Source organism: Panthera tigris, chromosome X (genome assembly GCF_018350195.1).
Source record: "Panthera tigris isolate Pti1 chromosome X, P.tigris_Pti1_mat1.1, whole genome shotgun sequence".
Classification (NCBI taxonomy): Eukaryota; Metazoa; Chordata; class Mammalia; order Carnivora; family Felidae; genus Panthera; species Panthera tigris.
The window spans coordinates 47519540-47546527 of record NC_056677.1 but is presented as its reverse complement, the minus strand read 5'-3'; the positions used below and the strand labels follow the sequence as shown (position 1 = coordinate 47546527).

Here is a 26988-nt window from a genome sequence, read left to right as displayed (position 1 = left end):
TATTAAATTGTTACAACGACCTGGATGTAGTCTATGAAAGCTGAGGCCATTCCCACTTGTGCTTCAGTTGCTTCTGAGTTTTATCGTCCTCCTTTTATAGTTGAGGGAAACCAAGGGTCAGAGAAGTGATTTTGCTCAAGGTGCTATAGCTACATATTGATTATCTGATTCCAAAACCCAGCAGGCTCATTTAACTATTCCAGAGGAGGAAGAGAAAGAAAATAGGAGAGAGGTAGTGCTAAGTGATGGGGTTGGGTGATAGGGGACTACACTGGGTTTTATCTCTAGCAAAAGCGTGAGATACCTTTGGGGCCAATGAATAGCTTGGCCAGCAGGAGAGAAGGGTGGAGCTGAGCCAAGGGGGAAGGGATAAATGCCAGGTCCTGACTCACAGCACCCACCCGTCGTTCGTTCGTCCTCAGTGCAGGGCAACAGGTAAGAGTTGCTTTCAGCCTGGGTGCACTCTTTCTGGTCTTCTGCCCACCTCAAGGCTGCATACGCTGACTCTCTGGCCTCACTAGATCTAACTTTGTTCCTTAAAATCTGTCATTTTCTCTCTCACTTTTCTCTCTTTTTTTTTCTCTTTCTTTTCTTTTTCCCCTTCTCTTCTTTCTCTTTTTTTCTCTTTATATATTTTTTGGCTTTCTTTGGTCTTTTCCTCCCTTGTTTCCCCTCCTTTGTTGGTTTTTAAGATCATTCACTTCACTTCAATTCTGACACTCTAGCTTTCTCTTAATTTTCCTTTGTCTGATTTCTGTCTGTATATTCTTCTCTCAATCTTTTTTTTCTCTTTTTTATACTCTGTATCTCTCAGTCTCTGTCTGTATCTATATTCCTTTTCTTCTCTGTTTCCCAGAAAAAGGTCTTGATATTTCTTCCAATTCTCCATTTCTCCTTCACTTTGACTCTTTCTCTCTTCTCAGTGATGGCAGAGCTCAACAGATCAGTGCCTAGATGGCCAGAGGTAGGGAGAGAAAATTGAGGGAATGTGGGGATGATGGGAAGGATGAATTGGGTAAAGAGAGATTTGAAGGAACTGAGAATTGAATAATTAGCATAAAGGGAAGAAGGTAGAAGAGGAATGTTGTGTCACTATAAGGGCCCTATGCTGAAAGTCAATAGATTTGTATTCTCACCCCAATTCACTGTGAGACCCTAGACAAGTCATGCACTCTCTGAAAAGAGGGCTTGTCTTATGACTTCCACAACCTCTTCTGATTTTGATTTTGTGGTCTTCTAAATTTTCGTTTCTAAAAATTTCTGGTTCTATGATTCCAAGTATCTAAAATTCTCTATGATTCTTCCATGATGGTGGGAGGATACTAGGAGGGGAAGTAAGGCCTGATGCTTCCAATTCATGAAGAAAAGTGATCACATCTCCTCCAAACTTAATTGATTCTTGCAAAGCAGGCCACAAAGGGGAAATAGCAAGTAATGTGGCAACGAGTGGTTTCTGACTGTCTTCTGGGATAGAGTTGTGGTTGGCCCTTCTGATCTCTGGGACTAAAGATTGGTTGCTGACATGAAAGGGGATTTTAAGGTGCAGGGAACACCTTCAAGTAATAATATGTCACGTGGCCTGAAGTTTTACCATTATAACTTTTGTTAAAAGCACTGTTTTAAGAAGATCCTTGGCAAGGATTATCACACAATGTGTGCATAGTTAAATGAAATGAATGAATGAATGCTCACCGGTGCCTGAAATTCCACTACAATTAGAAATCTGTTCCTTTCGTAAAGGCATTTGTCAAAGTCCAAAATCATATGTCCCAGAAAGGGGCCTGCTAGTGCAGCAGAGGGGATTGATATCTAGAGTCAGGCTTTCAGTAAAGAAAATATGTAGTAATATTTGAATCATAGATCCATAATGGTTAAGGTATCAGTCTCTGGAGCCAGATGACCTAGGTTTGAATTGTGCCTCTCCTACTAACTAGCTTGGTCACCTGGACAGGTTACTTAATATTTGGGGGCCTCAGTTTCCTCAGGTTTGAAATAAAATTGATATTAGTGTCTACCTCACAGTGTTGTTGTTAGAATTAAATAAGTCAGTGCATGTGAAGCATTTACAACAGTGTTTCACTATTAGGACCAGATGAAATCTATGAAGTTATCTAGTCCAATGTCTATGGAGAAATTGAGGCCCAGAGAAGAAAAGTACAGAGCCCAAGTTCACACAGTATGTTGTAATAGGATAAGGACAAAAATCAGAATTGAGACAAGAATCAATTTTTATGAACTAGTCTAGTGTATTCATGATGTGACTTTACTTGGATGTACCTTCACTTTCTCTACATAGAAAGTATAAAAAATAAAAATAATAGCTAACATATTTTTCAGTATTTAAAATAGGCACTCTTTTATATACTTTGTACAGATTATTTTGCCAAAACTTCACAACATCCCTGTGAAGTAAATTGTCTTTGTTATTATCTACATTTTACAGATATAAGATATAGAGAAGAGACATAACTTTTCTAAGGTCTCAGAGCTAGTGAGTGGTACAGCCAGGATTCAAAAATGTCTGGCTCCCAAAGCTGTGCTCTTAATACCCTAAATTGCCTAAAATACTTTCTTGATTTAATTTTACACACTGCAGTCCCATGATAGATAGTGAGATGGAATGGAAACAGAGCTGAAGGTAACTAGACTATAAGATTATGGGTCATAAAGATGGGCAGGCAGAGTGAGGCTGGACAAACTTGAGGAAAGGAGTATCGGAACAGAGAAATTTGAATTGAAGCTTGAAAGAACTTGATAATTCAACAAATTCAAAGAAGTAGTTGTATTTTCCCAGGTCACTCAGAACATCATTGTCAAAAGTCCCTTAGAGATGATGAGTGTATTGAATTTCTTTCATTTTTATTTTTTTAATATGAAATTTATAGTCAAATTGGTTTCCATACAACACCCAGTGCTCATCCCAACAGGTGCCCTCCTCAATGCCCATCACCCACTTTTCCCTCCCTCCCACCCCCCATCAACCCTCAGTTTATTCTGTTTTTAATAGTTTCTTATGGTTTGGCTCCCTCCCTCTCTAACTTTTTTTTTCCTCCCCTCCCCCATGGTCCTCTGTTAAGTTTCTCAGGATACACATAAGAGTGAAAATATATGGTATCTGTCTTTCTCTGTACGACTTATTTCACTTAGCATAACACTCTCCAGTTCCATCCATGTTGCTACAAAAGGCCATATTTCATTCTTTCTCATTGCCAAGTAGTATTCCATTGTATATATAAACCACATCTTCTTTATCTATTCATCACTTCTCTAAAGACATCCAGATGGCCAACAGGCACATGAAAAGATGCTCAACATCACTCCTCATCAGGGAAATGCAAGTCAAAACCATACTGAGATACCACCTCATGCCAGTCAAAGTGGCTAAAATGAACAAATCAGGAGACTATATATGTTGGAGAGGATGTGGAGAAAGGGGAACCCTCTTGCACTGTTGGTGGGAATGTAAACTGGTGCAGCCACTCTGGAAAACAGTGTGGAGGTTCCTCATAAAATTAAAAATAGATCTACCACATGACCCAGCAATAGCACTGCTAGGAATTTACCCAAGGGATACAGGAGTGCTGATGCATAGGGGCACTTGTTTATACCCCAACGTTTATAGCAGCACTTTCAACAATGGCCAAAGTATGGAAAGACCCTGAATGTCCATCAACTGATGAATGGATAAAGAAATTGTGGTTTATATATACAATGGAATACTACTTGACAATGAAAAAGAATGAAATATGGCCCTTTGTAGCAATGTGGATGGAACTGGAGAGTGTTATGCTAAGTGAAATAAGTTATACAGAGAAAGACAGATACCATATGTTTTCTTTCATTTTTATACATGGGGTGGGAGTAGACCATAATCCACCATCATTCCAAGGTAGGACAGGACCCTTCTTCCAATCTTGGGGGATTTTCTTCCCATTACATACCCCAATGTTGTTGTCATTATTGTTGTCAGTGTCGATGTTGGGAAAAGGAGTTTTCAAGAGCCTGGAACCTGGCCATTTTCTTTGCCTGCCTTTCCCTGGACCATCCACCCATCCTTACCAAATTTAGCCAGAGCTAGCCCCATCCAGATGGTCAGAAATGATTCTAAAAAGGAGTTCCCCTCCTCTCCCACACCCTGGTCTCAACTTAGGGAGTGGTTAGACCCCAATGGTGATAAATACTGGGAGCTTTATCTGTGGTCTGCAGACTCAGCCCTAAGTGCTTTGGCCTTTGCAGGCAGTCAGGGGAAAGGGGGACTCATATCTCTACATATGAGGTAGGCATTAGATCCAATTCATTACCTACCCCATGAACTAGCCATAAATGCCTTACATTTGACAGCTGATGAAAGCTATGAACCAGAGAGGGGAAGTGGCTTTCCAAGAACATCCAACAGGGAGTTGGGAAGCTGAAATTGAAGTAGGGAAAGCTAACATTTATTGAAAACTTACTGTGTGCCAGGCATTGTTCTAAAGGCTTAACATGAGTTTCATTTAGTTTTTTCAATACCTTGGCCTTTCCCAATTTCAGGGCCCATACTCCTTGCCCCACATACTGACCTATGTTCCCATGACAGCCTGTGAATATTGTAGAGAGAATATTCTTGGATAAACAAGGGGAAGAGATTGCTTTGTGAATTAGGGGGGAAGGATGATACTCTGTAAGATATGAAGGAGGTTGCGGTATGAGGACAGGGCCATGAGTTCCTCCTGTTCATTTTTGCCTTCCAATATAAAGTCCTGTATACTGGAGGTGCTGCTACATTCTACTCAGTATCTCTTCTGGTGGTGCCAGGGCCTTAGTCTTTCCACATTCCCCCATATCTCTCCTATTGTCCTGTCCCATATTTTGTCTCACCGGCTGACATTGGACCTCCAGTTTGCCCTTTTCCTTTTAATCTATTTCTCCTTTCATGTTCATTGTCTTTCTCTTTTGTATCTCTTACCCCTCCCTCATCTTAATCCTAAACCCACCTTAACCACCTCTCCATCTGTATTCTTTGATCTAGTCTCTACTCCTTTCTCTCTTGCTCAGTCTCTCTCTCATCTCCCTCAGTGAGGTTGATTTCATCTTCCCGTAACTCTTCTGTGTTTCTCTCCCTCACCCCGACTCTCTCTGGAAGCATTTCTCTTTTATCTTTGAACCCTGCTGACTCTCTGCTCCTACTGTATTCTCTCCTCTCCTGCTCTCAGTTTTTTTAGTCTTTGTAGTTTCTGTAGTTACTTCCATCTCTCCTCATGTCCATTTTATATCCCTCTGTCTGTCTCTGCCTATACCTCTGCTGTCACTCAATCTCTCTCTCTCTCTCTCTCTCTCTCTCATCTAAGTCTCTTTCCTTATCCTTTTGTATTTCCCATCATCCTTTTTTCTGTTTTTTTTTTTTTTCTGGATAAGTCCTCCTCTCCCTGTTCATATAACTACCCTATCCCTTTTCCCTATGTTGTTGATCTCTTTCTTCCCCACAATTTCTGTCTTCTTTTTTTTTCAATTTTTAAATGTTTATTTATTTATTTTTGAGGGACAGAGACAGACATGGAACGATTGGGGGAGGGGCCGAGAGAGAGGGAGACACAGAATCCAAAGCAGGCTCCAGGTTCCAAGCCATCAGTGCAGAGCTCAATGTGGGGCTCGAACTCACAAGCTGTGAGATCATGACCCAAGCCGAAGTCGGACGCTCAACCCACTGAGCCACCCAGGTGCCCCACAATTTCTGTCTTCTAACTTCACCACTATCACTGTACCTTTGTTCTCTCTTACTTTCCTCTTTTTATCTTTCCCAATTTCTCTTTTCTTCTGACTCTTCTTTCACCTGCTCTTTTCTTTATTCCTCTTGAGTCCCTGTTCATTCATTAACTTACTCTTAAATTCAGCAAATAGTTATTGAATGCCTACTATAAGTATTTGGTTTCTTTTTTCTGATCTTCGTTCTGTCCCTTCTCTTCTCTGTCATGGCCTCTGCCTCTTACATTAGCCCATAGACTTGTTTCCCAGACCCTTTGGGTCTTGTGTTCATCTCCTTCTCTAACTGTCCTTTTCTAAAATCCAGTTGCAAGCTCAAAGCAAGAAAAATACCAGTCTGGTGGCACATGGCCTGTAGAGCCTAAAGCCCGCCTTTTTGTCCTATTTCCCTGAATCTACTTAAGCTGGTACCTGTGGTCTCAAACTCCTTTTCCCTTGGTGGCTGGGCCTGCTCAGGAAACACTCTAAGCCAAGCACCAGGAGCCCTGGCCAATGGCATCTGTCTGAATTAGCAGGCTGAATATTAACTTGGCTGAGGCTCATATTCTTAGAAAGATTTTTAGCCTTAAGTGTTATCAAAGAGTTGGTAAGTTGTCAGCTCTCATCCTGCCACACACAATCACACTTTAGTACTCCTCACCATCACAGAAGGGGTCAGTGGCAGTCTGAATCAGAATTCAGGCTTCCTGACCTTCAGCTGGAACTTTCCTTTATCACTTTGTCTAATGGTCATTGTCTTTATTCCTCCCTGATGCTCTATTGGAACATTTTTACATTGGGAAAAGTTCTTGCCATGGAAGGATGATAAGTACATCTCTTGGGAGGGCAGCATGCACTGGGTGGGAAGGATCAAACACAGGAATGACCCTTGGCTTTTGGCCAGGCCTTCATGATGGACTCTCATCTCTTGCACATCTTCTGCAGGACTTTGGGCTCAGTATGGTAGCAGCAGTCATGTTGCTACAGTGCTGTCCAGTGTTTTCTCGGGGCCACATAGGCCTCCTGGGCAAGATGATAAAGACTCACCAGTTCCTGTTTGGTATTGGACGCTGTCCTATCCTGACCACCCAAGGACCAACTAGTTCTCAAAACCACCTTAAGGCAACCAAGGCTGGAGGAGGTAAGAAGTTTATGGCAAATTGGAGAGAATGTTTGAGTCCTGGAGACAAAGTGTGAAGTCATACTGGCCATCATTACCTAACAAATGGGAAAGTTCATGTGAAAAGTGTCAAGGCAAATAAGTTAATCCCAAAATTCACCTGGGGTCTGACTTCTGCCAATATTTCTCACAAGAGTCTCACTCTCATCCTCTCACACTCTATATAATCCAGTCTTGCTGAAACTACTTAAAATTACCTGGATCAATTCTATTGTCTCAAGCTTCTGAGTCTTTACTCCTATCAAATGACCCTCACCCATGCCCTGTATTACAGCATCTCATACTTCTCATGTGACACTTTACTTGAGCATCATCTATCTCCTCTGTGAGCCTTGTTTATACCTCCAGCCTGTCCAATTCCAATTCTGGGTCATGTCCACTCCCTCTTTTAGACTTTCATAGCCCATGTCCTCCCTCTCATTCCAGCACTGTTCATAATGTGTCTTCGGTGTATGCCATTTATGCCAGCCTAGAAGCTCCTCTAGCACAGGGACCAAGACTTATCTATTTCTGTAGATATACCATACATATGGTATGTAGATATACCATAGCCTGAGATAGAGCTTTGGGATATAGTAGGTCGCAGTAATCATTGTTAAACGTATGGTTGGAAATGCATTGCTACTTACTCTCTTGCCTTTGCATAGACTCTCCATCTTGGGCCAAGAGCCACTGTCCCTTTATGCTGTCAGAACTCCAGGATGGGAAGAGCAAGATTGTGCAGAAGGCAGCTCCAGAAGTCCAGGAGGATGTAAAGACTTTCAAGACAGGTTGGAGTCAAGTGTCAACTCATCCAGCTTCTACTCCTAATGCTTGAACTCACTTCATCACAGCCCTCAGCTAGGCTAATTCAAGGTCAGCTAGTACACATCCCATGATGGGAAGTCCAGTCTTTTCCAAAGGGACCCTGGTAGGCAATAGCTTAGACAGTGTACTGAAATGTACCCTCCCCAACACACATATGTGCATAGGCTCTTGTAACTTTTAGCTATTAGTCTAAAATGAGCCCTCTAGAGTTCTTCCTCCTCTATCCCAAGTGGCTAAATGGATCCCAACAGTTTGGGTTCCCACATTTAAGCAATACCACTCTATGATAATCTGGATTTGCATGAAAGAATAAGTGCTAGAAGCAGATACATCTTTCAGAAGGGCATGAAGCCCCAGGTCAACTCAATTGGTGCAGACTTGTCGTAGACTCTGGGTCTAAAGTTCTTTCTTGTCCAGCAAGAAAGTGAGATGCAGGATTAAAATGTGAGAGATGGCTAAGGTCCAGGAGGAGACAAGGGCCCCGATTAAGGGCCCTTGTTCCATTTTTATTAGGATCAGGAGGCTTACAAACATAGTGATGGACATGCACAAAGAGACAATAAATCTGTGAACATTAACTTATGGGCATGAGGGAAAGAGGGGTTTAAAGATATGCAGTGTTAGGGGTTTGGGTCAATATAAAACAAAATCCTGGCACCAGGCAGATGGTTGTTAATGGCAGACAGGAGACGCTGTGTCTGTCTACCTTAGCTAGCCTAGGGGATAAGACAGATAGAGCATGCTACTTCAGGGTTAACAAGGCACCTTTCTTTTGCCAATTAGCTCTCCTCTGGGCAACTTCACCCAGTAGCGGTCTATAGCCCTATTTGCCTATTCACCTAAATTGGTCCTTCCTTCCTGTGAAAGCAGCTTTTTTGGGGGGCGTATCCGCCCTGAATACCTAATCTTATTCACCTCACCTACCTTTGTATTGGGGCTTTTGCCCCGCCCTCTCTATACCTGTTTACCTAATCTTGTTTACCCAAACATGAGTGTGAGCATCCTATGGCTTTATAATTCTTTATGCCTTGTTAACCCATCAGTGCAGGCTCAGGGAATTCCTAAGCTTATTCCCCACACAGACTATTCAAGATAATCACATTTGAAAGATGATCACAGTGTTGATATTTTTCATAGGCCCTTTTGGGATATTAAAGGTAAAAATTTCAAAATTGAATTTTAATGACATTCAGAAAAGAAGAGTATGGTACACTGTCCTGCATATACCTCCCAACTGCAAGATGCAGGGTGGCAGCCCCAGTTACTTAACCCAAGGGAAAATTCTAATGAGGAAAATATAACACCTTATAGAAGGTGTCCCGACACAGGTTTCCACTTAGGGAGATGAGTAGGGGCTCACTTTACAGAATATTTCTTCTCTCTGCAGGCTTCTCTACTTCATAAACTTGAATTTTCATGTTGTATTCAGTTTTAAAAGGACAGCACATGCTTTCTTTTTTCTCCCCTCTCTTCATGGCCAATGAATCCCACACTCTCTGTCAGACCTGCACAGCTCCCTGGCCTCAACCAGCCTGAGAAATCCATTGTCCAGTCTTCCGGAGCCAGAGCTAATTTCAGAAAAGGTCACACACCTGGTTCAGAACAACATGGTTGGTGAGTTTGATGAGGTGGATATAAAGAGAGGTAGGAATGTGGAAGAAGTGCTGAAGAGGCTTCTGAAATGATAGAGGAAATGTCAGTAAGTGCTTTGGAACCAAAGGGAGTCTAGGTTTAAATTTTAATGCTGGCACTTGCTGGATATTTGTGGTTTGGCAAGTAAGTCACTTCCCTTTAGTGAGATTTTAATACCTGCCTCAACAGGTTATCATGAGGAAAAAATAAAATTAGGTTTATGGAAATGTTTCTAGCTGTTTTGAAGGCTCTTTAAATACTAGGTTTACTCCTATTATTTCTTCTCTTTGTTTCCCTCAAAAACTCATCCTTTACTGAGAGCCTTTTCTTTTCCCTTTTTTGTATGTGTTTATAGTGTTTATATTAATTTTTCATAATGCAATTTGGTCTTTTTATAATATAAAAGGAATATGAATCATTGTATTTTTCTTTTTTTTTTAATTTTTTTTTAACGTTTCTTTATTTTTGAGGCAGAGGGAGACAGAGCATGAACGGGGGAGGGTCAGAGACAGAGGGAGACACAGAATCTGAAATAGACTCCAGGCTCTGAGCTGTCAGCACAGAGCCTGATGCGGGGCTCGAACTCACGGACCGTGAGATTATGACCTGAGCCGAAGTCGGACGTTTAACCGACTGAGCCACCCAGGCACCCCGAATCATTGTATTTTTCAACAGATACAGGAAAATATAAAGAGGGAAATTTAAATCACTCAGAGCTCCACCATTCACGATTACCTTTTTGTTATATTTTCTTCCAGATATCTTCCCATGACTGACCACACACACACACACACACACACACACCACACACTTCCTATGCTTCCCTCCATATGCATGTTTTTTTATTAGGAATGGGATTTTATTCTATCAGTTTTGTTATCTTGCTTTGTTTACCTAACAATATGTCATGGGCATCATTTCATGTCCCTAAGCATAGAGCTGCATAATAATTATTAATGGTTGAAATGTCTTCTGTAGCATGGATACACCATCAATTAAGTTAATCAAGCATTTATAATTCAGGTTGTTATATTCAATTTTTATTCAATTTTTCAACTTTCTTCTGGTTTATATTGTATGTTGGTTTTATGTACATATAAATGTACTCAATGATAATATATAGTATTATCTTAGACCCAGTATGGATATACTAGAGGTTATTTAGCTATTCCCCTATTGAGTTGTTTTTAGTTTTTCCTATTACAAACAGTGATGTAACAAGCAACGTTGAATATACTCCTCATGCACATAGGTAAGTTTTTTTTTTTCTCTAGGATAACATTAAGAGGTGAAAATTCTTAGGGTGTAAGGTTGTGTACAATTTCAATATTAATAAATATTGTCAATTAGTGCTCCAAAGGGGTGTACCAGTTATCAAAGAGAGTATCCATATTCTCACACCCTCTCCAGCACTTGATATTATCAAACTTTTAAATCATTATCAATATGGGTAAAAATTTTATTTTGCAGTTTGATTTTCCTTGATTAAGCATCCTCTTCCACATTTATTTAATTTTCTGTTTATATTCTTTGCCCATTTTTCTCCTGGTGTGAAAAGTTTTCATAGTTATTTTTCAGAATTATTAAAAAATAAGTTCTGGGGACACCTGGGTTGCTCATTTGGTTAAATGTGGGATTCTTAATTTCAGCTCAGGTCATGATCCCCCAGTTTGTGGGACTGAGCCCCACATCAGGCTCTGCACTGACAGCTCAGAGTCTGCTTGGGATTCTCTCCCCCTCTCTCCCTCTGCCTCTCCCCCTCTCTCACAATAAATAAATAAATTTTTAAAAAATAATAATTAAAAAATAAGTTCTTGATGTCAATCATTTTTCTGTTAAAAATGCTGCAAATATTTCTCTAAGTATGTCAGCATTTGCATTTTAAAAACTCTTGATACATATTTCTAAACATCCCTACAGCAAAGATGTTACCAACTTACATCCCTACCATGAAAGTTGTCATTTGCAACAATCATGATTTCTGTCTCATGTATAGAGTTCTAGAGTTTAACAAATCTTTTGGCATACATTATGTCAATTTATCCTGAAAATAGTATTGCTCCATTTTGTAGTAGTAGCAGTTTAAAAAATAAACTCTAGGTCACTTACTTGTAGGCCACTTACTTGCTGCAAAATCTTGGTCAAGTTACCTAAACTGTCTATGTCTCCATTTTCTCATCTGTAAAATGAATATACTAATAAAACTCTCCAGGGGCACCTGGGTGGCTCAGTCAGTTAAGCATCTGACTGTGGCTCAGGTTAGGATCTCACAGTTCCTGAGTTTGAGTCCCACATTGGACTCTGCTGACAGCTCAGAGCCTGGATCATGCTCCAGATTCTGTGTCTCCCTCTCTCTCTGCTCCTCCCCCACTAGCACTCTGACTCTTTCTCTCAAAAATAAACATTAAAAAAATTTTTAAAAATAACCTGTTGTGAGGAATACATGAAATAATATTTATAACGTCCCTAAGAGAAGGCATTACATGTAATAGGCACTTGTTAAATACTGGTTATAATAATATAATGAAATATTGGCTATTACTATTACTACGACTACTACTACTACTACTATCATTGCAATAATATTACTATGTACCAGACATTAGTTTGGGTGTATTACATTCTGTTTGTCATCAAATGCTCACAATTCTGCAAGAAGATATTAGCCCCATTCTACAGATGAGGAAATTAAAACTAAGAGAGGATTTATGACTTGCCCAAGGTCACATAACTAGGAAGTGGCAGAGAAATGACTAGAGACCAGATCTGTCGAAACTCTTTTTACTGAAGCTAGAAGTAGTAATTTCAGTAAGAAGGCTAACCTTAGAAAAAGAGAGGAGGCCATGCCAGGGGAGGCAGCCCAAGTGATGTATGAATAAATTACTGAGTGAATAAGCAAGTGAGTAAGCAAAGGGATAGTTGAATGAAATAGTGGAGAGATACTGTGGCTCAGTAAGTTCATGACTTATCAAATAAATGAATAAATAGAGAACTGGAGAACTCAAAATCAACAGTGCCAATGAAATATGGACTAATCAGGAAGTAATTTAAAATGAATTATTTTCATCTCCATCTCTACTTCTGCAGGGAACGATGTTTTTGGTTATGACCAGTTTTTCAGGCACAAGATCATGGAGAAGAAACAGGACCACACCTACCGTGTGTTCAAGACTGTAAACCGCTGGGCTGATGCATACCCCTTTGCCCAACACTTTTCTGAGGCCTCTGTGGCCTCAAAGGATGTGTCTGTCTGGTGCAGTAATGATTATCTAGGCATGAGCCGACACCCTCGGGTTTTGCAAGCTACACAGTGAGTAGTAAGATCTGGGCCATGAGCTGTGGGAACACAGGGAATACAGAGAAGAATCAAAGCCACACATGGGAAAGGCAGAGCTAGCAGTGGAAACCTGGGTTCTACCTACCAACCCTTTTGTTCATGGTCTTCCAGCATATCTAATCCTCAGATATGAACAATGTCAATCAACAAACCATGATTTCCAAAGTCCTAATTGTCCAGTTCTATGAGAAGATGAAAGGCCAAGCAAGTCCCACTTTCCATGAGCTCTTACTCTGGTTACAGAATGAGTATTGCCAGAGATAGTGTGTGGCCTCCTCTAGAAGGTCTTCCAAGCTGTTTACATTCAACCTAGCTTCTCCCTCCATCCCTGAATGCCATCAGCCTGAGAAGGAGGACCCAGGTGTCATCATTTTCTCCATCTTGCCCTCAACTTGAACACATAGAACATAGCTCATAAGCATCACTAATTCAACACTGTCCTCAATGAAGAGAAACCTACTCAGTTCCTCAGTGCCTGACAAGGGTTTCTTTCCCTCTCCTTGTCTACCCTGTTTTCTCCTCGCCAGGGAGACCCTGCAGCGTCATGGAGCTGGAGCTGGTGGTACTCGCAATATCTCAGGTACCAGTAAGTTTCATGTGGAGCTGGAGCAGGAGCTGGCTGAGCTGCACCAAAAAGATGCAGCCCTACTCTTCTCTTCCTGCTTTGTGGCCAATGACTCTACTCTATTCACCCTGGCAAAGATCCTGCCAGGTAAGCCTGGGGCCTGAGTTCTGCTTATTGTTGGTATCCTGCAGTACAGCATGCAGCCTCACTGCCTTCATCACTTTTTCAGTCTATTATGAGTTCATTTCCTCCCATTGCCCTTTCTTCTTACCCACTTTGTGTATCCTCAGCACTGGATGACTATACTATATCCTTCTCATTTCTCCCCTTCTGCACTTAAGCTGAAGACTACTACAGAGTAGTAGTGATAGTAGTGCCCAACCTCACAGATGGTTGACACCATAAATTTATCACCTCCCAACTCAACTGGGCTCTTAACACTCATAAACAGTCCTATTATGTCTCCATACTAGCTTTTTTCAAACTTTCTTCTCTTTTAAAACCTGTGACTATCTTTTCTTTCACTCTTAGCAAATAGCCTCACATCTCACATCACACACACACACACACACACACACACACACACAATAGAAGCCACCAGACAGAAATTAATTTTAACTTACAGCCACCAAACCTACAAATTTATCTAATTTTTCATCTGCCCTTCTTTCATTCTTTTCTTTTACAATTTGAAGGCACATCTCTTCTGCCTAAAGCCAATCCCAGTGGATCCCATCTGGACTTAATCTTCCCAATCTCCCACTCTCTAGTTAATAATGTCCTCAACTCATATGCCTGTCATTCTATCACAGCTCCAATCACAGATGACTATAACTCTCAACCTTTTCCATGTCAATCCTAGGTGTATATAATTTCTCAGATGGGAGCCACTAAAAATTCATGGTACCCAACCTTTACCAGGACCTGTATGGTGTCTGGCAATTCTATTTCCATGGTCAGCCCTCCAAGTCTCCAAAGCAGTTTTGCAAATCCCCCATTCTTCTCAGCCTTCCCACACTTCCACCTCACCTTCACCCATAGCAAGTGACTTCACCTCCTTCCTCCCTGAAAATAGAAGACCCTAGGTAGCAATGTCCTCAACTCCTTGACAAAAACTACCTACAAACTCAAACATCCCCACATGTCCTCTCCTCACTTTTTCTCTCCTGTCACAATGAAAGAGGTGCCCTTTTTCTTGTTGACTAATCCTTTTTGCTGGTGCTCTGTGTCTCTTTCTCCTCTGCCTCCTTAGGAACCTTGATCTATCGCTTCCCTCTCTCCTTGTGTCTTCAGCCTCTCCTCTTTAAACATGCTAACGTCTCTTTCATCTAAAAAAATGTCCTCTCATCAGTCTCTAGTTACTGCCCTATCTCTATCTTCCCTATAACAGACAAACTGCTTGAGAGAAGTCTCCACACTTGCTATCTACTACCTTACTTCTGTTGATTCTTCAGCACACTGTAAACATCCCCACTACTTCTCAGAAACTTTTGTGAGATCACACATAACCCCAACCAAATCCAACCTCTTTGGGATTTTTTTCAGTGAACCTCCTCTTCAATCATTAGAATTAAACTTCTTTCCATTTCTACTGCCACCATCCTAGCCTAAACCAAAATCACTTTCTAAATTCACTTTTCCCCTCCTGTATTCTTTTCTTCATGGTAGTCAGAATAATATTTTTTTATGCAAACCTATCTTCATTACCCTTCTGCCAAAAACCCTGTAGTATATCCTTATTGTACTTAGGAACAAACCCAAACTTTTTATCATGGCTTCTAAAGTCCTCAATAATCTAGCTTCATTCTACCTCTTCAGCCTCATCTTTTGATACCGCTCCTCTCACTCTTTCATTCAGTAACATATTTATTTACTCACTTATAATTAAATAATTTGTCCATCTGTTCATTCAAGAAATGTTTACTCAGCATCTACTGTGTACTTAGCCTTATACTAAGTACCAGAGACAGAAAGATACAGAAATATCTGATATCTTTTAGTTTTGTTGATTGTTTCCTTCCCTGTACATAAACTTTTTATTCTGATGAAGTCCCAATAGTTTATTTTTGCTTTTGTTTCCATTGCCTCAGGAAACATATCTAGTAAGAATCTACACCCAAGGTCAAAGAGGTTACTGCCTGTGTTCTCCTCTGGGATTTTTCCTCTCACATTTACGTCTTTAATCCATTTTGAATTTATTTTTGGGTATGGTGTAAGAAAGTGGTCTACTTTCATTGTTTTGCATGTTGCTGTCCAGTTTTCTCAACACCATTTCTTGAAGAGACTGTCTTTTTCCCATTGGATATTCTATCATGTTTTGTTGAAAATTAATTGACAAACAGAATCATATCTGGGTTTTCTATTTTGTTCCACTGATGTATGTGTCTGTTTTTGTGCCAGTACCATACTGTTTTGATCACTATAGCTTTGCAATATAACTTCGAAGTCCAGAATTGTGATACCTTCACCTTTTCTTTTCTTTTTTTAAAATGTGTTTATTCATTTTTGAGAGAAAGCATGAGCAGGGGAGGGACGGGGGGGGGGGACAGAGGATCTGGAATGGGCTCTGTGCTGACAGCAGTGAGCCTGATGTGGGGCTCAAACTCACAGACCATGAGATCATGACCTGAGCTGAAGTTGGACACAACCAACTGAGCCACCCAGGTGCCCCTGCTTTTCAGTTCAAGGTTGCTTTAGCTATTTGTGGTCTTTTGTGGTTCCATACAAATTTTAGAATTGTTTGTTCTAGCTCTGTGAAAAATGCTGGTGGTATTTTGATAAGGATTGCATTAAATGTGTAGATTGTTTTGGGTAGTATAGACATTTTAACAATATTTGTTCTTCGCATCCATGAGCATGGAATGTCTTTCCATTTCTTTGTGTCCTCTTCAATTTCTTTCATCAGTGTTCTAAACTTTTCAGAGTATAGGTCTTTTACCTCTTTGGTTAGGTTTATTCCTAGGTGTCTTATTGTTTCTGGTGCAATTATAAATAGGATTGATTCCTTAATTTCTCTTTCTGCTGCTTCATTATTGGTGTATACAAATGCAACAGATTTCTGTATGTTGATTTTGTATCTTGCAACTTTACTGAATTCATTTATCAGTTCTAAGCAGTTATTTGGCAGAGTCTTTCCAGTTTTCTATATAGAGTACTATGTCATCTGCAAAAAGTGAAAGTTTTACTTCTTCCTTACTGATTTGGATTCCTTTAACTTCTTTTTGTTGTCTGGTTGTTGTGACCTGGACTTCTAGTACTGTATTGAATAAGAGTGGTAAGAGTGTACATCCCTGTCTTGTTCCTGACCATACAGCAAAAGCTCTCAGTTTTTCCTCACTGAGGATGATATTGGCTGTGGTTTATTCATATGTGCCCTTTATTATGTTGAGATATGTTCCCTATAAATCTACTTTGTTCAGGGTTTCTATCATCAGTGGATGTTGTACTTTGTCAAATGCTTTTTCTGCATCTATTTAAATGATCATATGATCCTTATCCTTTCTTTTATTGATGTGGTGTATCACATTGATTGATTTGCAAATATCAAACCACCCTTGCAAACCAGGAATAAATCCCACTTGATCATAGCGAATTACTTTTTAAAAATATATTATTGGATTCAGTTTGCTGGTATTTTATTGAGAATCTTTGCATATATATTCATCAGGGATACTGGCCTGTATTTCTCTGTTTTAGTGGAGTCTTTATCTGGTTTTAGTATCATGGTAATGCTGGATGCATAGAATGAATTTGGAAGTTTTGCTTCCTTTTCTAGTTTTTGAAATAGTTTGAGAAGAATAAGTATTAGCTCTTCTGCTCTGCTCTGACATGCCATGAGCTTATGATTCAAACTAAAAATCTGCTAAGTATCTACCCTGTAACTATAAGCAGAGAGATGCTACCTGAAGGAGGTGGGATTTTATTTAGACCAGGAAGAATCTAGTATCAGTCCAAGTCGACAAGCATTCCCTAGGATAAACTCCTTTCCATGGCTTGATCTTATATATTTTGATTTTATATATTTAGACCCTGCCCTCAAGAAACTCTAGGGCTTCTTGGGAAATTAAAATTTCGCCCACCCCAAGATAGTCAGTGCCAAATCAGGGTTAGAATTGACTGAAGGGAAGGGCATAGGGGTCAAAATTTCAGGCAGGGTAGTTCTTTCAAGGGAGGAAGAGGTGTTAAAAAGACTTCCAGAGGAGAAGGAAGCAGAGCAGGATCTTCAAAGGGAGGGAGGGTTGGCTCTCTGCCCCTGTCAGGTCAGTCCTGAGGTTGAAGTAGAAATACCAGAACAGAAGTTTAAGAAATATGCCTCTGGTTCTTCAGGGTGCAAGATTTACTCAGATGCAGGCAATCATGCTTCAATGATCCAAGGTATCCGCAACAGTGGAGCAGCCAAGTTTGTCTTCAGGCACAATGACCCTGACCACCTGAAGAAACTTCTAAAAGAGTCCAACTCTAAGATACCTAAAATTGTGGCCTTTGAGACCGTTCACTCCATGGATGGTATGTACATCATAAAAACCATGATGACAATAATAGCTGACACGTATAGAATTTTTTATATGTCAAGAAAAATTATAGTATTTTACATGTATTAATTCACTTAATCTTCACAACAGTTCTATGAGGTAGGTACTATTATTATTTCTACTTATTTATATGAGGAATCTGAGACACAAATAAGTAACTTGCCCAAGGTCATATAGCCAGTATAAGCTGAAGGATGGAGGCAGCTATTATACTGATCTTATAGGTTAAAAAACTGAAGTTCAGAGACAGCACTCAACTTGTCTTGGTTGGATCAGTAAATTGGTGCCAAAGTATTTGCACCTAGGATATATGATTCCAATTCCTTCACACAATACTCCATTAGAAATGATGTGCATATCAATCACCCAAGTGTCTGGTTTCTGCAATAAAAAATTTTATAAACAATTGGCTGAGAGTTTTTGCAAGGTCTAGTATGAAGCATTGGAATCAAAATTTGTTTGCAAGTGAGACAGACCTGGGCTCAAGCCTCACCTCTGGCACTTACTGGTTCTATGGTCTTGGGTAACTCTTAAACTCCCTGAGTCTCAGTTTTCCCCAACATAAAATATTTGGTTGCAAGAATTAGAGACAATGGAAGTCATCCCATTTATTATGATCTAAGTAGAAATAAATCATCTTTACCCTTCTTCCTCTGATCTTCCCCTAACTAAAACAATGCTCAAATTATTCTATTGCTACCTTTTTTAGCAGAAATCATGTGTTTTAGGCATCACCTTCTTGATTTATTAAAGAGAGATGCCCTCACTTCATTTCAATTTGTTGTTTTTCCAACTGAAACAAAGGAGAGTCCATAGTATTACCTGATTTAGCCAATATAAGTGCCATCAGCATAACGTAACTGTGATGCTGAAACAGCGGAACCAGACTATTCATGTTCAAATCCCAATATGACAACTTAATAGCTTGGGCAAATTTCTTAATTGCTCTGTGTCTGTTGCTTTATTTGTAAAATGGAGGTTATAATAGAGTAGCTGTGAGAATTTAGTTGATATATGTGAAGAACTTACTGTTGTGCCCACTGCAGTTCTACAACTAGCTGAAACTAGTCTAATTCATTGTCTTTAGTGGAAACCATCTTGGGATCATTTAACTTCCTTACATTTGCAAGCGAATGGCTCCTTATTTTGTTGGCAGAAACTGCTTAAACTATCAATTCTAGGGCTAAATTTCTCCCATTGAAATGATGCTTGAGTCATCTTACTCTTTATCTCGAGTTCCACTTCCTGTGATTTTCTTCCCTCATATTGTCCCAAGAGTTGCTCACATTCTTTAATCCTGGTTTGGAGCCCCTGTTTTCACCTGAAGAACGTTCTTCTGTATTCCAACTGACTGCACCTCAGCATTTTCCAGATGGGGAAAGACAGAATGTATGAGTTCTTATATATGCAGAGTGACCACAAAGTCTATATATGAGATTCATAGCCATTTGAAGACCTTATAAACAACTATAAGCATAGAAGATGTCTAGAATAACGTGGGAAAATGGTAAATCTGTATGAAGAATAGCGAGAAACATACAGATTACTTCTAATTCTCTTTCATTCAATAAACTGAGACTGTGCCTGTGGGAGGGTGCCCTCAGGTAACAGTATTGACATAGATGAGAGAAACGTAATCCCACAGAGGCACAGAAAAGACAAAGTGATAGAGGCACAAGGAAACTCAGAAAGAGACACAAACTTACAGAGAAAGAAAGTCTGAAGCAGAAAGAGGTAGACAGAAAGGGACACAAGAAGTGAGATGGTTAAGTTAGGGAGGAAGGGGAGGGAGGGAAGGAGAGAAAAAAAGAGAAAGAGAAAAACAAAAGCAGAGACAGAAAAATGGAGACATAGAAATAACAATGGAAATGGTTATGAAAAAAAGATAATGACAGAAATCCAGAAAGATAGAAACAAGGAGGACCAGTGAAGTATAAAGATATTGACAGGGATTCCAAAAGCACCTGCTTGAGTGAATGAATTGGATCTGAAATCAGGATGGCATTAATCTAGATCAAAAAGTTGCTTTTTTTTTAAATTTGTTAAAACAAAGGCATCATATGGGCCAGTGCAACCCTAAGTGAAAATACAGACTTGTAGGAGAGAAAAAAAAATTGAATGAGGCTGGAAAATGCCTTAAACAAGAGGACAGATACTGTCAGAAGTAAAAAGTAGAGAGGTAAGCTTTGATTGCAAACTAGGGATAATACACACACACGCAAACACACACACACACACACACACGCGCGCGCGCACACGCACACACACACACACACACACACACACACACATCCTTTAAGTGGGAATGAGGTGGAAGCATTCAACACATTTAAAGAGGTTTGAAATAGTCCGGAGTATACACACCCTCATCCTTTTCCAACCCAAAGTAGTTATGGGTCACAAACCCTGGGGAAGGGTTGTAATCTCCTACCTCTATTTTCTCAGGTGCCATCTGTCCCCTTGAGGAGTTGTGTGATGTGGCCCACCAGTACGGAGCTCTGACCTTCGTGGATGAGGTTCACGCTGTAGGACTATATGGGTCCCGGGGTGCTGGGATTGGGGAGCGTGATGGAGTTATGCACAAGATTGACATTGTCTCTGGAACTCTTGGTGAGTACCTTGGGCTGCCTTTATATATAATCCAGAAACAAGGCCCCTGTAAGGCCCTTTCCTTCCTCCTCCCCAAAGCTATAAAAGATATTTGGGTAGAATTCACAGCTTCAGGCTATGGAACTCCTGGATTCCCTCCTTCCACTCCCACCCTACTGCAGAGATGCTAAGAAAGTCTGGGAGGGTTTTTCTCAAAAAAAAAAAAAAAAGCTGAGCTGGGCCAAATAGCCGGGTTCAAGTCAGTACATGAAGAGTTGTGATTCTAAATTCCTTCCCTACTCCAGCTCCAAATTTCATTTTAGTTCCACTTTTGGGCCTAACCAGCTAAAGGTCCCCACCCAGTTCCTGCCTATCTAGTCACTGCATATGGCAGACCTTGAAAGTCCTATCTCAAAGCAGCAGAATTATCAGTTATCTGTCTTGTCATGGACAAGAGAGATAAGCAGAGGCCTGAGAAAGGAGTCTGGAGCTCCAGCTTCTGGTGCACATCCTTGTTACCTGGATATGATCCTATTCCTCTAGAGACTAATGATAGTCTCTGTGCATATCCTTCTTCTCCTTGTCTCCAGGCAAGGCCTTTGGCTGTGTGGGGGGCTACATCGCCAGCACCAGTGACTTGGTGGACATGATACGCTCCTATGCTGCTGGCTTCATCTTCACCACCTCACTCCCTCCCATGGTGCTCTCTGGAGCTCTGGAATCTGTGCAGCTTCTCAAGGGAGAGGAGGGCCAAGCCCTGAGGCGAGCCCACCAACGAAATGTCAAGCACATGCGCCAGCTACTAATGGACAGGGGACTTCCTGTCATCCCCTGCCCCAGCCACATCATCCCTATCCGGGTGAGAGCCCAACCCTGACCATTGCCCTACTTACTTATCTCTTCTGGGACCTTCCCACACCCAGCAAATCAACACCAGCTCTTCTCATCAACTCTTTGCTTTCCTACTCTCCTTATCTGGAACTTTGTTACCTTTTTGAAAAATTATCAGCCATTCTGGATTAACCACCTCTTTTTGCATTAGCTATAATCTCATGATTATTAGACTGTCCTGACCCTCACAATATTAGGTACCCATGACCTATAATTCAGTGTTTTTGAAATTATGGATCAAGACCATTAGTGGGTCACAAAATCAGTTTAGTAGGTTATGACTAGCATTAGAAATTTTTAAAAAACAAAATAGAAAATGTTGGAATACATCAAACATAGAGAAGGTATCATTTTGTGAGACATTTGTTTGAGGTTTGTATATGTGTATATGTGTATGTATAATACAGTCATGATGTGAAACATTTCTTAGTAAGAATTGAAGTAAAAAAAAAAAGTCAGAAAATAGAAAATAAAAAATCATGGGACAAGAAGCTGTTTTGGATACCCAACTATGTTTAAGAATTTACTGCCTTTAGAAATGAATTGCTATTTCTTTCTTAAATAACATCTATTTGTATATGTCAGTATGTCAGGGTGTGGTAAGGACACTTTTTATGTGACTGTTTTATGGATAAGAAATAGTCACTGCTCCTTGGACTAACCCAGTATTCCTTTTTGGGGATATTGGGAAATATTGGGGATACTGAGAAAGACTATTTTGATATATTTTTTTAAATTAACCCAATGAAAGCACCACAGAGGTAGTTTAGGGAGGGGGTATCTTCTTACCCAGAACCACCACAAATTAACATGCCATCTAGGTAAAACCAGTGTGCTTGCTCTGCAAACAGAATCAAGACAAGGTACCTAGCACCACCTCCATCCCAACCCCTTCAAATTAATTGCTGCCTCTGAGAAACTCCTTAATAGAAATTCTGGAGCTGCCACTATAAGCCCCTTATGGAAAAAAAACTGTCCAAAAATTCAGTGATGTTCATTGATGTGGCTCCCTCCACCTGCTTAATGGAACTAGTTATTAGGTTAGCAGATACTGACAGGCTTTTCTCCTGACCCCAGGTGGGTGATGCAGCATTGAACAGCAAGATCTGTGATCTCCTGCTCTCCAAGCATGGGATCTATGTGCAGGCCATCAACTACCCAACTGTCCCCCGAGGTGAAGAGCTGCTGCGCCTGGCACCCTCCCCCCACCACAGCCCTCAGATGATGGATGACTTTGTGGGTAAGTTCTCAATATGGGTGTCTATAGCAGTCTCTTTGCCTTCAGCCCCAAGATCTGAAGAAGTTGAGAGAATGAATGCCATTCAGTTTAAAAGTTTATTTCTAGAATATCTATTGTGTGCCAGACCCTCTACTATGGTAATAAATGGATGAGAAATAGACCCATAGGGCTCTAGTTTGGTTGAGCCATAGTGGACACAAACAATGACTTTAAGGGGTGATCAAATTTCAACAGAGTGCATCAGGGAGTTGTGGGAGCAGAAACGAGGGGCCTGACCCAACATGTGAGATTCAAGACAGGCTTCCTACTGAGGTAACACCTGAGCTGAGTCTTACAAGGTGAGTGGTATTGGACCAAGAAAAGAAAGAGTATGGAAGTGGTATTCCTAGCAAAGGGAAGAGCATGAAGAAAGGCAAGGTGAATAGTGGGAAGCAGCCTGAGATATATCAAGAACAATAAGCAGGTGTTACTGGAAAGTAGGGTAGTAGGAATGAAGTGGAAGAGTGTCAATCTATGAGGCTACAAAGACAACACAAGACAGAGAATGAGTTGAAAGACCTGTAGAACTACTGAGTAGGTTGAGTTGTATCCTGAATGATGCCAGTTTAGTCAATTCACCTAAAGTTTACTGAATTCTCATTGGGTGCAGTTTTTAGCATGGGGCCTGGCATAGAGCAGATGTGTATTCCAACTCTGTTGGGCAAAAGACATGTAGACAGGTGATGGTCTAGCAAAGGAGACAGACATAGACAGTACTGCTCCAGTATGATAAGCTCTAGCACTCCGGGAGCTGGAGGGAGAGTGATCATGTAGGGCTAGGTAAAGTAGGAAGCATGAAGTTAGGAAGGCTTTGTGGGCGAGGAAGTCCTTGTGCTGCACCTTGAAGTACACGTGGTATAGTGTAAGGACATTCCAGAATAAGGCAATCCCATGATCAAGGACCTAGAGATAGGAAAACAGAGGACATACATTGGCAACAGTCATTCTGTATGTCTGGAGCATAGGCAGTATTAGAGTTCAAGAAAGACAAGATAGTTAGGTGCCATTCATTCATTTAAAAACACCAAATATGCTAGCCAACATCTATTAAGTACTTACATGTTCCAAACATTGCATGTATTAACTTATCTAATACTCATGGGATAGAGATGCTATTAGCATTTCCATTATATATATATAATATGAGCCATATATATATGGCTCAACCAAACTAGAGCCCTATGGGTCTATTTCTCATCCATTTATTACCATAGTAGAGGGTCTGGCACACAATAGATATTCTAGAAATAAACTTTTAAACTGAATGGCATTCATTCTCTCAACTTCTTCAGATATATATATATATATATATATATATATATATATATATGGAAATCAAAGCATAAAAATATATAGCAATGGGTCTAAGATCACACAGCTACTAGATTTGAACTGGGGAGTCTGTCTCTACTTCCATTGCCATAACCACTAGGTCTACTACCTCAGCTGATGATCCAGACTCCTGGATCTTTTGCTCAGTCCTCTAAATTGTTCTGGGCTTCAATTATAGAGTCCTCAGTACTCTCGGTTCTCTGAGTGTCCATTTACGCTGAGCTTTTGCAGGAAAGATATATGAGAAGCATCTACGATGACTCCACCAATCTTTCAATCCCACAGCCGACCCTTCCTGAAATCCTGCAACTGGTCTCTATAGCCTAATCTGTTTTTTCTATTGCCAGTTTTTGAGTATGTCAATGTGATTTCTTCCTAATTATTTTGCTTCTCTCTTGATCCCTAATTTCTTCCCTATAATGACCATCAGAGGGGTTTTTGTAAACATTTGACTACCTCTCTTGCTTAAACCTCTTCATGTTTCCTATTTGCCTAGACTAGAGAAGTGGTCTCCAATGTGAGGTATACAAGATGATCCATAGGATGAGCAGGGCTATTAGAATCTTGTGTTTACCTTTTATATATTAAAAATAGGAAATTAGGCATTACTGATATGGATCTTTAACATATAGACTGACGATACAAGTTTCAGTATATAAAAAATATACATAGATTGAAGGTATGTGCTAAAATGTTTGTATTGATAGAATGTACACTCCAAAATTTGGAGACCACTGGCATATAGAACAGTTGAAGCTCCTTGGCATGGCCTTCAATGCCTTCAACCTGGTGATCTCTATGTCCTCACTTTTTTTCCAAATGTCTTTTATTTCTCTAGTTACACTGAGTGACTTATAGTTACCTCATTTTGCTGTACTTTCTTACCTCTGGTGCTTTGCCAATTATGCTCCCTTTTAATAGGAATGCTTTCCTTCACTCTTCCCTCCGGCTTACTTCCTTTTACCTTCTAGACTTAAATCAGCTATCCTTTCATTCATTCTTTCAACAAATATTTATTGAGTATGGGAGTATGTACTGTTGCTATACACTGTTCTAGGTGCTGGGGATATAGCAGTAAACAAAAGGTGTAAAATAACTATCTTTCTGGAGATTATATTCTAGTGGAAGGAGATAGTCAAAAAACTTTAAAAAATAAGTAATGCATTATAGCATGGTACTTTTAAGTGTTATGGGAAAAAAAAGCAGGATAAGGGGATAAGAAGTGCTTTTGGGGAGGAGTTAGTTTGGAGGGTTGTAGCATTAAAGTGTTAAGGGTAGAGATCATTGAGGTGACACTTGAACAAAGCTATGAAGTAAGTGAAGGAATTAGCTGGGTAGATATCAAAGGAAAGGTCATCCCAGGCAGATGGAACAACATAAGGCAGGGAAGACCCAACCACAGGAGTATTTCCTCTGTACTTGAGGAACAATAAAGAGATGAGTGTAGATGAAGTGGTATAAGCAAGAGGCAGACAGAAAAGTGGGTGAGGGGAAATGTGAGGCCAGACTGTGTAGGGTATTGTAGTCCAGTGGAAGGATTTTGGCTTTAACTCTGAAATAGACAGTCCTTTGAAGGATTTGAGCAGAGTGACATAGTTGACTCACATTTTAATAGAACTGGTCCAACTTCTATGTTGAGAATAGACTGAAAGGGAGACTGAGTGGAAGCAGAGAGATCCATTTGGGGGCTACTGTAATAATCCAGGTAAGAGAGGATAGTGACTAGGACCTGATGATGGCATTAAAGGTGATGAGAAGTGTTTTAATTATTGAAGGTGAAGCCAGTGGTTACTTGCTGGCCAGTGGTTACTTGCTAATAAATTGGATGTGTGGTAGGAGAAAAAGAGAAAAATAAAGGATGGCTCTAAAATTTTTCAAATGAGCAACTGGAATTGCCATCAACTGCGAGATAGGTAAGGTTGAAATTAGACTTGATGGAAGGTAGGGAGATCATTAGCTCAGCTGTGTTCATGTGAAGTGAAAAATGTTTATCAGACATCCAGGTGGAAATACAGAAAGAAAATTGGATATACAAATCTAGAATTCAGAATGGTCTGGGCTGAGTTGAAATGTTCAGAATTAGCATATAAATGGTATTTAAAAGCCATGAGACTAGACAAGATCTCCCAGGGAGTAAGCATAAAAACAAAGCCAAGGATAGAGCCCTGGCACACACTTGAGGCACTTCCAACAACAGGGTCAGGTTCTCTCCTCTGGGTTCCCACCCACTCCAGGAACCCCCTCTTCCCCAGGCTCCCAGGTCACAATGATGACACTGTTTATTACTGTCAGTGTTATCTTATCAGGCTGAGTTTCCAAGCAGATGGATTCACTTCTTAGGCCACAGCATGTCCTGTACTTACAGAGTGGTCCAGACCAGACCAGTGCAGCTTTAAATTGTGTCAGATGCTTCCCAATCTTTTGTATATAACAGCACCCACACACAAATGGTAACATTCATAGCACACAATGGAGCAAACAGAAGAGGCTACTTCTGGCTCCAAGATATCTGAGAGGTTTGAGGGGATCATTATCTTGGCACATCTGTATTGTGACACAGGGATTAAGACCTAGTCTAACCAATTCTTTCCTTCCCCACCCCCTACCACCTTTAGAGAAGCTGCTGGTAGCCTGGACTGAGGTGGGGCTGCCTCTCCAGGATGTGTCTATGGCTGCCTGCAATTTCTGTCACCGGCCTGTGCACTTTGAGCTTATGAGTGAGTGGGAACGCTCCTACTTTGGAAACATGGGGCCCCAGTATGTCACCACCTATGCCTGAGAAGCCAGCTGCCTGAAAGCTCCACCCCATCTGCACTTCACTTCGGACTGAGCCTCCTCCTATCCTCTGCTTTATTGTGTGCCTCCAGCTGACTTCAGTCTAAAAATAAACAAATAACAAACTGCAGCATTTTTAGCCCTTTAATAGACAGAAAACTGCATATCTGACTCCTTCAGATGAGTGGCAGCGCCATGAGGAAAATTCAGGGACTGACTGACTCATTAATGGTAGACCTGGACACAATAGGCCCATGTAGCCCCTGAAGTCAGGAGATAGAATCAGCCCTAACTGAACTATCTGGAAGAGAGGAATAGTTCCCCAAAACTTTGGAGGTATTATCCAGCAGA

At 40.5% G+C, this 26988-nt stretch overlaps 1 protein-coding gene across 1 annotated transcript; it reads left to right on the top strand.

Moving 5' to 3' along the window:
* Positions 1 to 26767, top strand: ALAS2 (5'-aminolevulinate synthase 2). Its single transcript, XM_015542872.2, has 11 exons — positions 1 to 435; positions 6664 to 6859; positions 7546 to 7668; positions 9209 to 9319; positions 12425 to 12647; positions 13202 to 13386; positions 17566 to 17745; positions 20217 to 20381; positions 20951 to 21219; positions 22329 to 22491; positions 26478 to 26767. Exons 2-11 carry the CDS (start codon positions 6679 to 6681, stop codon positions 26639 to 26641), a joined length of 1764 nt encoding a protein of 587 aa, XP_015398358.2. The 5' UTR covers positions 1 to 435; positions 6664 to 6678; the 3' UTR covers positions 26642 to 26767.
* The last annotated feature ends 221 nt before the right edge of the window (positions 26768 to 26988 follow it).